Source organism: Monodon monoceros, unplaced genomic scaffold (assembly GCF_005190385.1).
Source record: "Monodon monoceros isolate NGI ecotype Baffin Bay Population unplaced genomic scaffold, NGI_Narwhal_1 Super_Scaffold_15, whole genome shotgun sequence".
NCBI lineage: Eukaryota > Metazoa > Chordata > Mammalia > Artiodactyla > Monodontidae > Monodon > Monodon monoceros.
Window position 1 is genome coordinate 61,009,749 of NW_021703771.1, and position 16,424 is coordinate 61,026,172.

General features: G+C 38.8%; 1 protein-coding gene across 11 annotated transcripts in view; it reads right to left on the reverse strand.

The window, feature by feature from the left end:
- The window catches only part of AHI1 (Abelson helper integration site 1), a 212,064-nt gene that overhangs the window by 55,680 nt on the left and 139,960 nt on the right, over positions 1–16,424 (reverse strand). For 9 of the 11 annotated variants that reach the window (XR_003793672.1, XR_003793671.1, XM_029223601.1 and 6 more), the window contains 2 exons: positions 4,395–4,557; positions 694–794 (listed from right to left, as the gene is read on the reverse strand). Coding sequence is in view for 8 of the 11 variants with exons in the window: in XM_029223601.1 (XP_029079434.1) it covers positions 694–794; positions 4,395–4,557 (264 nt within the window). In the remaining 3 variants the exon portion in view is untranslated. Of the gene's footprint in view, positions 1–693; positions 795–4,394; positions 4,558–10,251; positions 10,374–16,424 lie in introns of those variants that run through there. The other 2 variants (XM_029223602.1, XM_029223604.1) reach the window with 2 other exon arrangements.

Sequence of the window (16,424 nt, forward strand, 5' to 3'; positions counted from 1 at the left end):
CATGGTATTTGTTAAATATATATGCCTGCTAGTTCATGGAGTCAAAAAGAACTGAAGTTATTCAGTCTAAGGCAAGAGCTAATGTCACATAATAAAATAAGTTAAATAAGGTAATATATATGGTGGTACAGTGCTTCTAAACTTTTCTACCAAAGCACTACCAACAACAGAATTCTGCCTGATGTCCTTGAGGGAGCTGATGGCACAGGGTGAAAAAACATGACATTTCTCTGGCTAAGAACAGATCCGTATTTATTTTAACCTGAAAGCATTTAAAATTCCTAGCAAGTTAAGAGGAATGATCCAGGAAGATGGGACATCTTTAGTCTATGAGCCCCAGTCATTGTTAGCATAAATGTGGACCCCTCAGGTGGGGCTGAGGACAGTGTCAGTATCACAGTTACAGAAACGTGGAGAGTGGAAATAGCGTCACACTTAAAGTCTCAAGTTCTACTTTGGGTTCTCGTCCCCTCACTTGGGGTTTATTTTAATTTCTCTGAGCCTCCTCAGTTTCCTTATCTGGAAAATGGCTATAATAATATTTGCCTTATATATTTCAAAATGTTGATGCCAATATTAGAAGAAATAATAATGTAAACAATGAAGGATATAAACATGAAAAATAAAGTAATATTTCATCCAGAGAGAGTGAAAATCAAAGTACATGGAATACATAGTCTTGCAAACATTTACCTTTTGTGGAGCTGAAAAAGCTTTTTCCATTTTGGCTTTTTCCTTAGGGGTTAAAGGAGGGGATCGCTCCTTTACCTCTGGAGGCTGTTCTCGATAGAGTGCTGGAATTGAACAAAGAATTCATGCAATCAAATCGATGAGCACCGTTCCCCGGGGCAAAACAGCAATGGGGGGCAGACAGGAAACTAAACACACTGGTATTCACACTTCCCTGGTGTAACAGTAAGCTACCCAGAACTTACTGTTAAGGCGATTTGTAGTCTTACACATTCCTCATCCAAAGAACACAACTTATGATTGGCAACTTTTGATCAGCAGGATTTCCGAAATGCAGAAAGTGTCATTTTCACTTACTATGTATGTGGTCATGCATATGCTTATTTGACCTTAATCCACATTTACCAAGAACCTGCTATATGCAGGGTCATCAGCTAGCTACTGCTGGAGGAGATACGAAGATGACCAAAGACAGTCTTTGCTCTCAAGGAGCTTACAATCTGGTCAGAGACAGATATGTTCACAGTTAACTGTAATATAAAACTGACTGTGACATTATTCTGAAGAGAGATAAAAACAAAGACAAGTTCTGATGTGGGGATAGCAAATGCTTAACGGAAAAAGTGGTAGGTGTGTCAGACTGAAAAATAGGGAGGATTTTGCCAGGCGGAGGTGTGGATAAAGGATAATTTGTGAAGATGGTATGAAACAAGTAAGCACAGGGCTGGGACTATACATGACACAGGATCCACTCAGTGTTGGATCTAAGATTCTTATAAGATTATAATCTGTATAATCTACTTAATCTACAGGTGGTGTTGAATCTAAAAAGTTATGTGGGAATTTTAAAGGGCTAAAAAGGAAATCTGTTTTGGTTAAATGACTTGGGCAACTCTGAATTGAGAGAAAGTGATAAAATACACCTGACCAAAATTCTAAAATTATAAGCTACATTAATGGGCTTTGTGTGTGGGCGGACTTTATCATTGGGTTTCTTTATCTCTTACTGGAAATGTTAGATGTGATTAAGGAAATTGATCAAGTTTTCCTTTCCAGTGGCTTAAGATACAAAGGGAATGTCCTTTGTGATAACAGGGTACCAATGTCTTCTATTGGGTCATTCTCTTAAAGGACATGGCTTTCAACTGAACAGTTGATAGTGATTATGTATGTATGTATAGTATGTACACACACACACACACACACACACACACACACAGTCCCTTAGATCATTTGCTTTGCATATTTGGCTTCAGATAAAGATAAAGGACAATTTCTCCTACTATTTTCAGAGCGGAATATGCTGCTGACAGTCATTTTTTCTCTAATGTTAAAACTGGGAAGGTGAGTTTTTGTTAAATTCAGGTAAAAAGTAGGATAAAAGGAGAGGAAAAGGGCTTCCCTGGTGGTGCAGTGGTTGAGAGTCCGCCTGCCGATGCAGGGGACACGGGTTCGTGCCCCGGTCCGGGAGGATCCCACATGCCGCAGAGCGGCTGGGCCTGTGAGCCATGGCCGCTGAGCCTGCGCTCCGCAAAGGGAGAGGCCACAACAGTGAGAGGTCCGTGTACCGCAAAAAAAAAAAAAAAAAAAAAAAAAAAAAAAGGAGAGGAAAAGAACCCCTGATGAACTGAGAATTCGATCGTATTCTCAGGTTTTCTGAAAAATTTTTGTTTGTTCTGGCTTTTGCAAAAGCTTTTTCAACAAGCAGTGACTGATGCCAAAAGAAACCATCAGTTATTCCGGGGTACAATAAGGAGTTACGGCAACTGAAGGATGGCCACCGCCTGAGACACGGAATTGATTTCTGTACTCGGCCACCAACCATGGTCACTGCAGTATGCTTCAGAAGTCCCACTTTGGTTCTTATGGAAGAAAACCAAATTTTATTGAATCTTTAATCCCCTGTGGATCAAACATCTATAGCCTCTCAATATTTGCAAGCCTAAGAGGTAATTTCTGCAAACTAACTAGATTCTAAAGTTAGCACATAACACCATGTTGCCTGGAAATACACAATCTTTTTATACTGTCAAGTTTCCACTTGTATCTGAAAGAAACAACAGATTGTAATAGCTAGTTAAAATGACAGATATACTCCAGAGTGACTAAGACTGTGCAGGCAGCTCTTGATTTAAAAACAGAAGCTACCGCTGCAGAACTCCAGCTGCTGGTCCTGAGAGAAGCCCTCACTGGGAGGGGAGGGAGGCAGCCTGGATATCTGAGATGACCTGCAAGTGAGAAGTGCTGAGTTTACAGGAGATGACTGGGAATTAACCTGTCCCCAAATTTCTTCCTTCCACACTGCCTTAACTTTTCTCCAGTCTGCATCCTCCTTTAAACATAAAACTATACCTCAGATAGAGTTTAAGAGCTATTAGTCATTTACTGCTCAGGGAATAAAACCATGGCACAGAGGAAATTAAGAATTTTGTTATGAGAGAGAAAGAAGTGGGTAATTTTCGAGACAATTAGCGCTTTGGAGGGGAGGAGTATGCTGAAAGCGGCAGATAAGCTGGGGAAGGAGCTGCAGTGAGATCTAGAGCTCTTGGGGAGGGAGCCCTGGGAAGGGCCGGGTGCAGACCTGGAAGGTGGCCCAACAGAAATAATTTTATCTGGGCCGGGCCCAGCACCCAGGATTCATGGAAGAAATTCTTTCTCCTTTTCTTCATCTCTTTTCCCTTCAAAGTTCAGAACTTAGGTTAGAAATCAATCGTATTTTTGTTCAACCATAGTTTGGGTTGAATGGGGTTTCAGAGACTAGCCTGAAAACCAGCTACTGCTTATAATAATTACTTTGCAGAAACGAAAGACTTAACAATAAACATTCAAAACGTAGCGTGTTCTCGAGGCTGCTTCTACTATATTTTTAAATCGGAACTATACGATTTTAGTGTTTCTGGAAGAAAGCTTAGAGATGATGGAGCTCAGCTCCCTCGTTCCATGGGAGGAAACGGAGGCATATCACTATTAGTTGTCAAGGTAGGATTATCATTCAGTTCTCCTGACCGCTGGGCATCGTGCTTTTCCTACCACACACCAAGTTAACGGCTGATGGGAAGCGTTCTTCTGAAGAAGCACTGCTATACTCCTCCCCTTTCTTCAGTCTTTGAACTCTTTTATTTTCAAACTCTCTGTGTTAGTTCTATTTTCTCCTCTCAAGGCCTGGAAGCAAATCTACAGCTTTCAGAAACTCAGATTTAGAATTTTTTCTCGGGCTCCTTTCTTTTACCTTTCACAAATGAGGGCTTAATTTACTTGAGAATGGAACAATCTATTGCAGTTTTCTTCGAGCAGGTACCAGCTAGGCCTGGGGATACAAGGTAAAAAGAATGGGAGTTGGCAGCTAGAGGTTCTTAGGTGTCTGTCAACTGAGGAGTCTCTGCGGCAAGAGGAGAGGTGACGTCAGTGTGTGAGCATCAGGTGGCGGGGAAAGGGGGCTGAAGAAGGGTGGTAGCTAGATGGGCAGGTCCCCTGGGATGGGAAGTCCATGAAGTAGATATTCCAATCTCAGAATGTAATAGCTTTTGAGTGTACTAGTGCCCCCCTCCCCTTTTATTCTTTTGCAACATGAGAATGAAGAGCAATACCCATCGGTAAATGTATGCAAAAGTAACAAGACAGCAAGTTAAAGCGTAGAAAATGATAAAATCTTGGACTATCAGTTATACCATATTAGTAAACCAGGAAGGGAGCATAAAACTTACTTTCACTAGCCACATGATTAGCTGGAAAATAACCTTCCTGTCCCTCTCCTCTGCTGCCATACCACCAGTCTTCATTATCTTTGAAAAACACTCGGATAATGTCTCCGCGATGGATGGTTAGTTCATCTGATCGATTCGCTGTGTAGTCATAAAGGGCCACTACCTAAGAGAGAGATAAGACCACCACAGCTTTATCACAACTGTACCACAGAGAAAACCCCCAACATTCACTTCCTCTTGCAGAAGAGCAGCTGAAACCAAAGCAGTACTTTGGTGAGTCTGAGGCTGTCTCAAGGTTTGCTAATGGGATCAGGGGTGGTGGGAACACAGCAGGAGAAGCAAGATAAAAGACTGTGGGATTGAGAAATGGTTAAGATCATTCAATACACTAAGATTAGCTTCAAAATAGCAGATGTTAATTTTTTTTAAAGTAAATTACTTGTGAGGCAAATAAAAAAAAGCTCACACATCATTCACTTGCTTAAAATTGTTTCGTTCTACCTTTGGTCCCATTCCCTGTGCTAAGCAGACGCATCTGAAAAAAAAAAAAAATTCTCCAGAACGTCGACACTTTAACAAAAAGGAAAAATTCAATGGAACAACCAGTTTACATAATTTCATTGTGATCACTTGGGTTTATTGTTAATGTCTCTTTTTGAGATGTATTTCTATACAAATACCATTTTTGGGGTATTTTATATGACTAATCTAAATCTTCCCCTACCTTTAAAAATACCTTTATAAGCTTATACAAATTTAAGAGGAAAAACCCTTCTATGAGAATCCGCTTTCTCTGTTTTGTTACAGTAGTCACTATATGTATTTTTTCTTTTGAAAAACCAAATTCAAAATGAATGGCTGCATAGGAATCTACAAATCCCTTACAGCAGTTACAAGAAGGAAGCAGACCTCAACCCATTTTAGACGTGATGCAGTGTATAAAGTAGGACATAATACACACACTAAAGAATAAACTACTTCTACTTTTTTTCCTATGTAAATGGAATTTGAAAATGTACAGGTTATACAACTACATACGCAATGGAAAATTATCATTGCAGTCCTCTGCATTTAGGCTGAGTACTGATTTATTCACTTAACAGGTATTTACTGAAATCCTAACGTACCTGGTACTGTGTTAGGGACTGAACATACAGTGATAAACAGGATAATTTCTAGAAGGGGTACCTTGCTTAGGCTTTGCAGGTGAATGAAGGATAATCAGGAAATAGCCAGTTGAAGAGGCGGAAAGTGTGTCTCAGGCAGACTGCACCCCATGTGTGAGAGTCCCGGGAAGAGAAATCCCAAATAGCTCAATATGGTGGGAGCCTGGCATTAGAGGTAAGAGTCTAGACAGAAGGTGGGAGAAGCTGAGGCTTCAAGAGTCAGTAGGCACCAGATCATACACACTGAAAGGTTCAGACTCAGAGTATGGGCAACGGGAAGCAAGGAATGCCATAACAGTTCTCAAAACTCTTTGTGGTGCCTTGAAATTAATTTGAACTCTTTATTAACACATTAACCAGAAGACCTTAATGGATAAATCTGGAATTAACTGCTGTCACTATACAATATAAGGGCGGTAATGATCATTTAAGCGGTAAAAATACAATTCTTATCGCATTGCTTAGCACAGTCCCTAGTTTACAACATGCTATGCAGGGCGCTGTTTAAAATTTACACATCTTTTGTAACTCTCGGTATATTGATGCCAACTCACTTATGTAAAAGTGGAACTTTTAACTTTTCCCATGCATTCTTCCTTTTCCAAACCTCTTCTCCTGTATTCTCCTGCATGGCACCAGCACAGAACAGGAAAGCCAATAAAAATGTTCTGAGCGCCTGCCATGTTCTGGGTCCCTTGCTAGTTGCTTAAGTGAGTTATCTTACTCAACCTTTGTGACAATCCTGTGAGGGCAGAAATTCTTATTTCAATTTTACAAATGAGAAATTTGATACACACAGAAATCTAGTAACTTGTCTAAAGTAAACTACTAAGTGGTAGAATAAACTCGTGGGTTTTTTCTTTCTTTTTTTTTTTTAAATGAAATACATTTATAGGCCATCTTTACCTAGGATCAAACATGGGAAAGCAGCAGCAGAGAGGAAGGGAGGAGGGACAGGAGATCCTAATCACTCATGAAAGATAAGACACATTTTTGGACAGCAGAACTTGGGCAGCTGGCTGTGCTGAGAAGATTAGCTCCCCTGGGTCACCTGCAGGCCCCACTGTGCCCCTTTCCCGACACCTGAAACCCAGTCCGAGAACCTGCGTGGGGATTTGTTCCCACTGTTCTTCATCCTGGTGTTCCTATAAAAAGAGGAAGAGATACCAGGAGCATACGTGCACAGAGAAAAAGGCCGCTTGAGGACACAGCGAGGAGGAGACTGTCTGCATGGCAAGGAGAGAGGCCTCAGAAGGAACCAACCTGGCCGGATACTTGATCTTGGACTTCCAGCCTCCAGAACTGTGAGCAAATAAACTTCTGTTGTTTAAGTCACCCGGTCTATGGTATTTTGTTACAGCAGACCTGTCAGACCAATACATAATACAGCCTCACAACCTGATGGGGTCAGATGAATCACGTGTTACCAGCCTCTTACGGTACTGCAAATGGGCAATGCCTCATTTGCATCCATCTTAGGTCCTTCCCGGCTTACAGTACTGTGTTCTACACTGTCGCAATGCTATCTCCTGATGTAGAAATAATGTCCTTGACACCAAACTCCACAACTACGATCCTCAGGAGGGAGACTACACCCCCCAAAGCAGTCTTGCTTTGTCACCATCACACCATTACTAACATTTAGGCACAAAACAGCTTCACAATGAGGAGTCAGCGTGTTTCACGTGCCAACAGCCCACAGGTTGGCGGCAGTGGAGCTGTGACCATTCTCTCATCATACTGAAGACACGTGACAAAATCCACACGGCTCATGAGAATCTGCTGGTATTCCAGTGTGTGTTTTTATCAAAATGTTCTCACCATTTGAAGACCATTACTCTCTTCTGAGCATCACAGTACACACAGTAAACTCTGCTTGTTTTATTTTGGTAGTGGATTTTGCGTAAGTCGCGTCTTCCCTGTCTCCAATTAGATTTCATTGTCATCTCGCTGTTTTAGGATAAAGTAAAGCTCCATTGGGAGCTTTATTCCCCAAGTGTTGGAAGACACAGTCCCATGCAGAGGTTTGTTTTGAATTAATACCATTTCTATTTTCCCCTTATTTTGGTAGGTTTTGTCACAGAAAATCTGTTTTGACCATTCTCTTGAGAAGTATCTTCTACAATGTACCCTTCTGTGCACACGGTGGTCTGGCACGTGGGTATGACAGAACATCCTCAGTACTATGATCCAGATCTTGAGGTGACAGGGCGGTAATGAAATCTTTCAGTAATCTTTCTTTTTAGACGTAAGTTTAAAAATATGTGCCCATGTTGGTAATGATAGGTCTGGGAAATAAAATGTTCCACAAAATCCACTTGGTCACATTTGACCACTATTCACATATTTGAAACAGAGTTCCTTCCTCTTCTCAAAGCTTGCCGAGTTGCTTGGGCACAATCATTCATGGTGGAAGTGCCACTGAAAAGCTTTTCTTTTTTTTTTTTTGACATAGTTTTTGGTCTTCATAGCAGTGCTTGCCAGATACTACTTCTTGTTTTAAGCAGAGTCTGCCAGGCTGTTATAAGACATTTAGGGGAATTCCTTTTTGCATTATCTTCTGAGAGATTTTTCATTATTACAGTCGTCTCTCTAGAATTCTCAGTGGTTCCTGAAACCATTGTACCTAAGGAACATTAACCACTGTCCTGCTCAACAGCAGCAGATGTTCCTTGCAATGTTATCTGTGATGCAATCCAAAAATCAATATTCATAATGACCCCAAGTCATTCAACAAGCTGTGCTGAATAAGTCATACACTTGAGCACTTTCTCCTCCAACACGGCTTCTGCTGGCTCCATAATCGTCGGGGAACTTCTTTGCGCCGACCTGCAGCCAATGAAGCATCTGGATCCCACCCCCTTCCCTCTGCTTCCTACTTGCTTAACTTGATTTCAGAATTCTGCCCTCCAGAACAGTGAAAGAATACATTTCTGTTGTTTTAAGCCACACCATGTTTGTGGTAATTTGATATGACAGCCCCAGAAAACTAATACATATGAAGTTTACTTTAGTGAGTACTAGATTCTTTGTATTCCTTTAAAGAGTATTGGAGGTTTTTCTGGCATGTAGTTACTTGAGATCAGTTTGACCCCTTCCAGGTTTGCTTTTAAGTTGTGTTAGAGCAGATGCAGGAAGACTTTAGGACTCAATAAACTCCACTACTAAGATATGATTCTCCTGATAATTCCCCCTGATGCCCCACATTATTAGGAGGTTTTTCCATTCTGGCTGGCAGGACTGTGAATTATTCCCATTCTGTTGTGTAGGCTACTAATTTCCGATAGTTCTTTCCTTATGGAGTTTAACCCCATGTAGGTGCAGATCAGTACTCAGCCAATGAGTTATTAAGGGTACTTCTTATGGTTACTGGCAGGATTATTACCAATTAATGTAAGGTGAAACAAAAAGAAACGTCTTAGTAATTATTTTATTTTATTTTTTGTCAGAACTCTTGTTACAGGTATTTAATGCACATTAACTAAAATGTATACATTTTCAGTTTTCATAATAAATGCAATTATGACTTTATTACACTTCTGGTATTCTTAAAGAAAAAGCACATCAAGCTTTAATATAGAAATATTTAGGTTACACTTAACTTCTGGCTCAAGTGTAATAAAACTTTTGTTCTTTTTTGATCTTATACATGTTCCCCTCAGGGATGGCCCATCTCTTGTAGGCTTGGAGGGACCTTTGGCTACATGGTTGGCCTTGTTGTTTCAACACTCTGGATATACTAAAAGAGAAAGCAACTTACATACAAGAACAATTAATTGGAGCAAAGGGAGAAGATGCTTCTTTGTGCAGATTCCATAAGGACTATGCAGAAGTATGGATGGTCTAAGCCAGGCAGTTATATTGATAGCACTGTTTTTCACATAGTTAACAACATGGTGTGGTTGTAGCTTTTTAAACTATGAAAGCCCAGAGAGATTGTACTTTCTAGTTGAAATAAAGTTATTTAGAATAGATTGTGGCTTCAGATGCATTTGCTGCGTTTTCGACCTTGGAGAAACATCCTTAATGAATTTTATAGAATTCTGATGGCAGGGTTTTTAAAAAAAATCTCTTTCAAGTTTTAAACTGATTCATTATTTATAAGAGGTCTGGGTACAGCTGTAGCATTTCATATGCTTTCTGAGAGAAATGGACCATTTTCTTGGCCACTGGAGATGCTTCTCATGTAATCAAACAACAGTTTATACATCTTGATCCTATTTTTTTTTTAACTGTGTGTTTCTTTGGAGTTAAAATGGCTGTGATAGCCTCACCAAACACTTCAATCCCTGATGGACTAAAGGTGAACATTCCACATAGCAGCATGCTCCCATTTCTTTTTTTTAAAATTTTTTTAAAAAAATAAATTTATTTATTTATTTTTGGCTGCATTGGGTCTTCGTTGCTGTGCGCAGGTTTTCTCTAGTTGTGGTGAGTGGGGGCTACTCTTTGTTGTGGTGTGCAGGCTTCTCATTGCGGTGGCTTCTCTTGCTGTGGAGCATGGGCTCTAGGCGTGTGGATTTCAGTAGTTGTGGCACGTGGCCTCAGTAGTTGTGGCTTGCGGGCTGTAGAGCGCAGGCCCAGTAGTTGTGGTGCTTGGGCTTAGTTGCTCTGAGGCATGTGGGGTCTTCCTGGACCAGGGCTTGAACCCGTGTCTCCTGCATTGGCAGGCGGATTCTTAACCACTGCGCCACCAGGGAAGTCCTTGCTCTCATTTCTTTTGCTAGTTTCCACCCTTGTTCCAGACACAGGTTCTTCTTTCATATCTTTCAGTCTTGCTATAGTTTTGGGGTCACCTCGGAGATCTGAGTTCCTATTAATACAACAGGTATATTTAGTGTGTATTCTTTAAGTTCTGTTACCCACTCCTCTTTCACATTTTGAAACGAGGCTACATTTACCACAGAGAAGCATATAGGGAGGACATCAGTCATCGGATAAGATAAAAGCCTCAGATGATCACAGTCTTCTTGTCTGCTCTTAGTCTTTCTGTTTGGCCGTGTCACAGAGAACCAGGAGGTACTAATTGTCCCCTAAGGTGACACTGACTGCATAGCAGTTGAAGATGGCAGGCATGTAATCCTCCAGGAAGGCGTCGCTGGCATAACTCATGGGTAGGCACATCTTGCCCGCCTCCCAGTCGCCAACCACCATGTACCTGAGCATCACTGCACTGGCCCATGAGCTATGCTGGGCATGGTCTCCCCACTTCCACCAGTCCCTTCCCTGGCTGTGCCTGCTTGCTGTCCCCAAGTAATATTTAACAAGTGAAATAAAATAAGCTTTAGGAAAGTCTCATTTCTCAATTATGTCAAGCAATGTTGGGTCTTTATTACTAAAATAGAAAAAAAGAGCAGATAAAAAAAGGTAGTAGAAAATCAAATTTAACAACAAATTCTAAATTGTACAGAAGTACATTACTAAACATTCAAATGACTCCTTTACTAATAGTGACACTGGGACTATATTTTATTTCATAAGAAGAATGGAAAAACATATAACCCTACTTCTAGCACCATGTGGTAGAAATATATACAGTCTCTTATAATTATTTCCATGAACACTAAGAAAGACAACTCTACAGATATTCATAAAAAAAAAACTAAGGTCCTGTTATTTTTAACTGATTTATCTGGATAATAATAGATTAAGAAAACAGAGATAAAGCAAGTAAATAATTGCACAGAGTTTATTGTCTCTGTACCAGACAAACTATCTGTTCTATCCTGCTACGTAATGCTAGTATATATGAACCTTAAACACCTCATCAAACAAATATTTGAAAATATTTAATTCCAAATACCTTCTGGTAAAGTAACTACTACGGGTAATGGAAAAAAACACGAAACGAGGAATCGAGACAGTGAGTTTCCAGTCCTGCCTGGGCCTCCAAGGCTAAAACATATCTTAAAACACTCAAGCTGGATGTCTGTAAACTAAGGGGTTTGGACCAGATGCTAGGTGGTATCCCTTCCAGCTTAAAAATTCTATCATGTCAGGTATTCAAATAACTATTCCAAAAGAATGGCATTCACAAATTTTAACGTAAATTCAAAATATTAATTTGTTGGATAACAGTGTGCCTGATTATTTGTGATCATACATGAATTAGAAAAGCTTGTTTGTTTGCTGCAGTACTACACAGGAAAAGCCTCTTAGTCATAATTAAAGAAGAATAGTGATAAAGCATTTCTTTGGAATTTACTGGTTGGAAATACTTCTTTCTTCTTTGATGAATAGAAATGATTGAACTTTTGGACTTCACAAATGAAGCTACTCATTTTATATGATGACTGGTATTAATTAAACCTCTTCTTACTGGAAATCACAATTCACATACTTTGTTACAGTGAATCATTAGTGCTTCATTGAAAAAGGCTCTAAAATGTATCTTTGTGTTGGTTATTTCCTAAAAAAACAAAAAAAATCAAGAGAATGATGAAGACCTTTATAGACTGGACTACAGATTTTTGTTTTGTTTTTTGTTACTGAAGAAAGATGACAGTGTACTTTAATTATTTTTCTTGGGAGGGACAGCAAAAGGAGAATTATGAATCATTGGTTTAGACATGGGTGCTCAAAGTGTGGTCTCTAGATTAGCAGTGGCAACATTACCTGGAAACTGGTTAGAAATGCAAATTCTTGGGCCCCATTCCAGACCAACTGAAATATTCTGGGGATGGACCCAGTAATCTGTTTTAACAAGGCTACAGGTGATTCTGATGTACCTTAAGGTTTAATTAACTTTATTTCGATAACCTACTTTATAAAACATGTACATTTATTTTCTGTACATATCAAGTATGTGACTGAATGGTTAAGAAACATAATTTAAAATATAAAACCAAATCTTATAACAAATTGTTAACAGGCAAAACTTAAAAACGTAAACCTGTTCCTCCTTTCCTATTTTACTTATGTTTCTTAGTTTCCCTTGTAGCACTGAAATGCTAAGTCCAGATTTGAGTAATATAACATCTACTTCATCATTTTTTTCAACAAGCTCATGCTCAAACTGCAACTAGGAGTTATAGTAAACATTTCTTAGGTTCCCCTACCATCTTTTAAAGATTAGCAAAATTTTTAAAATAGAAAAACAAGCAAAAATTGAAAGATTAAATCTGTTTATCTAGCAATAATTATTAGATACATATTGTGTCTGAGGTACTCTTATAGGCTGAGGAGACAGAAGTGAACACAGTTCCTGTCCTTGGGATATTCCGTTTTATGTTTCATTGTTTTTGGTCTGGTGGCCCTTTTTAAAAACGGGATAACCTTAGTATTTGTACAAGTTACTCTGCTGTTTCTCTACTTTTAAGTTGCCAATAAAGAGTACTAGGGTGCATGCTGATATTGAATATTAAAATAATAATTTATGAATTACTTCAGAAAAGTATAATAAATTTCTTTAAATTCTCTTAGCAAACCATGAGCTATGAGTAAATGTAAAATCAGTAAAAAAAAGAATCAGTTGAAGATAGTTTTAAACAAAAATAAATTCAAGTAATTGCAAACAACATATTATTCAGTTTATACACAGTTTTAGTAATTATAAATTTTATACTTCACAGTTCAAAGCAGTGGTTTATAGAGATTATATACAGAAATATATCCCTTATGATAAATGGAATATTCTTTTTTTTACCCTGTTGCATTTATAACTTGTTTCTATTTTCCTTAGATGCTACTTTCCTGGCCAGGTCCTTTCTGTTGCCATATTGTTATGAGAGTTAGTACAAATTTTTTAAAAAATACATAAACATACAAATTTATAAACACTAAAATAAAAATTATTGCTTCAAGTTTGTTAAGGATATAAACACATGAATATATAAATGATAAAAAATTTAAAAATAAACATATAGGGACTTCCCTGGTGGTGCAGTGGTTGAGAATCCGCCTGCCAGTACAGGGGAAACGGGTTTGATCCCTGGTCCGGGAAGATCCCACAGGCCACGGAGCAGCTAAGCCCGTGAGCCACAACTACTGAGCCCGCGTGCCTAGAGCCCATGCTCCGCAACAAAAGAAGCCACTGCAATGAGAAGCCCACGCACTGCAATGAAGAGTAGCCCCCGCTCGCTGCAACTAGAGAAAGCCCGTGCGCAGCAACAAAGACCCAACGCAGCCAAAAATAAATAAATAAATATATTAAAAAAAAATAAACATATAGATAGATAAGTAAGTTATACAAGGGTCTTCAAACAGACTTGTATTGTTGCAAAACTAGTTAGGAAAAGCCTTTTCTAAAACTGAATAGACACCTACAGGAACTAAAAAATGTTTGTATGAGCTACATTTCCATTTTTCTTTGAGAGTGAGGTATGGGTGCATTTCTCTGTGCTTAAATACACATAATAGAGATAACAGACTTATCACTTAAAAATAACGTAAGGTCTGGGGCTTCCCTGGTGGCGCAGTGGTTGAGAGTCTGCCTGCCGATGGAGGGGACACGGGTTCGTGCCCCAGTCCGGGAGAATCCCATATGCCGTGGAGTGGCTGGGCCCATGAGCCACGGCCGCTGAGCCTGCGCGTCCGCAACCTGTGCTCCGCAACGGGAGAGGCCACAACAGTGAGAGGCCCGCGTACCGCAAAAATAACGTAAGGTCTGGAGACAAAGCTTTTGAGAATGAAATTAAATCTTTTTAATGCTTAATGGCATCTTCAGGATTTCCTGGGCACTAACTATAAGTGCAAAGAGTTACAGTACTTGAGATTTTTGAGAACTACTTAAGAGCACCCCTAAGGACATTTATTAACAGAACTCATTAAATTTATAAATAATTTCTTTTCTTTCTTTTTTTTTTTTCCTCGATGCACCATGTAGCTTGTGGGATCTTAGTTCCCTGAACAGGGATTGAACACGTGCCCTTGGCAGTGGAAGCGCAGAGTCCTAACCACTGGACTGCCAGGGAATTCCCATAATTTATAAACAATTTCTAAAAAGATGAATTAACTAGTAACTCATTTATATAATAAATACCTTAGGTGTGTGCTATATATATAGCACTGTACATAGTATGGGGAATATAAAGAAACGCAGCATAAAGTTCTTGACTTGAAGCTGCTTAAGACACAGTTAAGAAAAACATACTATTTCAAATATTATATACTTAAAAATTCTTATCCTGAAAGTTTAATTCACTCATTCTAAAACAAGTATATAAATCTCAGTTTATTTTTTTCTCAGCAACGTATATCTACTGTTATTATTTAATAATCTGCTATGCTATAGATATGTCTGTTTATCTCTCTAGATGTATCTAGAAATATATGTATCTACCAATTATTTAATGCTTGTTATGTGTCAGGCATGCGCTAAGCATTTTTCACTATATACGTATGCATGTGTGTATGTGTACATACACAGAAATATACACACACACATATAGCACACATGTATATATTTGTGTACATACACATGTTCACACATATGTTCATAAACACCCTATTTAGTATTTATCATGCCTTTGTTTCCTTAATTATAAACTAAAAGAATTATTACTTGTCTAAATCACACAGTTTGGCAGATTCTAGATGTTAGAAGGTTTGCTTTTCTCCTAAATCTATGCTCTCAACCACTAAACCTACATATTTAAGTTTGAAGTTAGAGGCCTTCGTGGAACCAAGTAAACATAAGTCTGCTTGGTTCACTGCTTATAATTTTCGCTAAGATTTATGCCAAAAGAAGGATCTTTAAGACTTGGTATTTCTATTACGGAAGGCACCTGAAGAATATCATCAAAGCACTTTTCTTCATATTATCTTCTCAGTCACAATTTGTTGAGGCCATCAAACTGGGAAGTTATATGGTAAACTGAAATAAGGCCAAAGTGACGGCAGACGTATGTATACTAACAGGTGTGTCCATCTGATCACTATAGTTTATATTTACACTTATACTGAAATGACTAGGCATTGTTAATTTGGAAAGGCTTTGTGAAGGAATCTTGAGTAATAAATTTAAATGGAAAGAGAAAAGTTTTTTAGGCTGCTGATAGTAAGACATCAATAATTAACTGCTCATCTTATTTAAAACACTGAGGCTTGTCTATTTCTAATTCTAATATCAATCCAAATATTCTGGGAAAAGCTCATGTGCACACATGTGAGTATTTGGTTTAGTGAGGAAGAAGACAAGAATATAATAGAAGGATAATGAAGAGGCTTGATGGAAAACGTCTCTATTTTAGTATATAAATATAATTATGATACATACAGAGATGCAGACAGTCAAGTAAGGGGCTCTAAAACCTACCAAAGAGTATTTCAAATGGCAAAAGAGAAATCAGCAAATAGAATTTTAAAGAAGCAACTAGAAAACACTGAGCTTAAGAACAAATGAGTAGAGGGGAAGCACTTCTGGAATGGGCGAGTAATGAAAATTGGCTCTTGCATAAAATCAAGAAAACTGGCAAAACTGTCAAAATCAACTTTTAAGAACTTGAAAAATTAGCCAAGGGACTGCAATAATCCAAAGAGCATGTATTCAAAAAAAAACAGTTGGATCTTGGTAAAAAAACATCAAGTTTTGTGGAATTTTAACCTGCCCTATTCCCATTACTCTCTTGCCAGCCCCTTGGAAGCTTTAAAAACAGACTGACAACCATGGTTAACTGTGAAAACTATCAGGTTAGCAGTCACTGGAGAAGGCAGAACAGGTTCAGAGTGCCTACAAATCCCCATCTCCAGAGAAGTGCCACTATATGACCTAGGTGGCAGGCCCTGAAAAGCTCCATTCTCAGGGCTTGTCTTTATTTGATGTGACTCAGAGTCAGCTGTTTGAACAGCCATATCCCTCGAGCGTTTGTCAGAAAAAATCAGTGGCAACTTAGGTGGTGATACATGTTATGACAAGGAACTGACC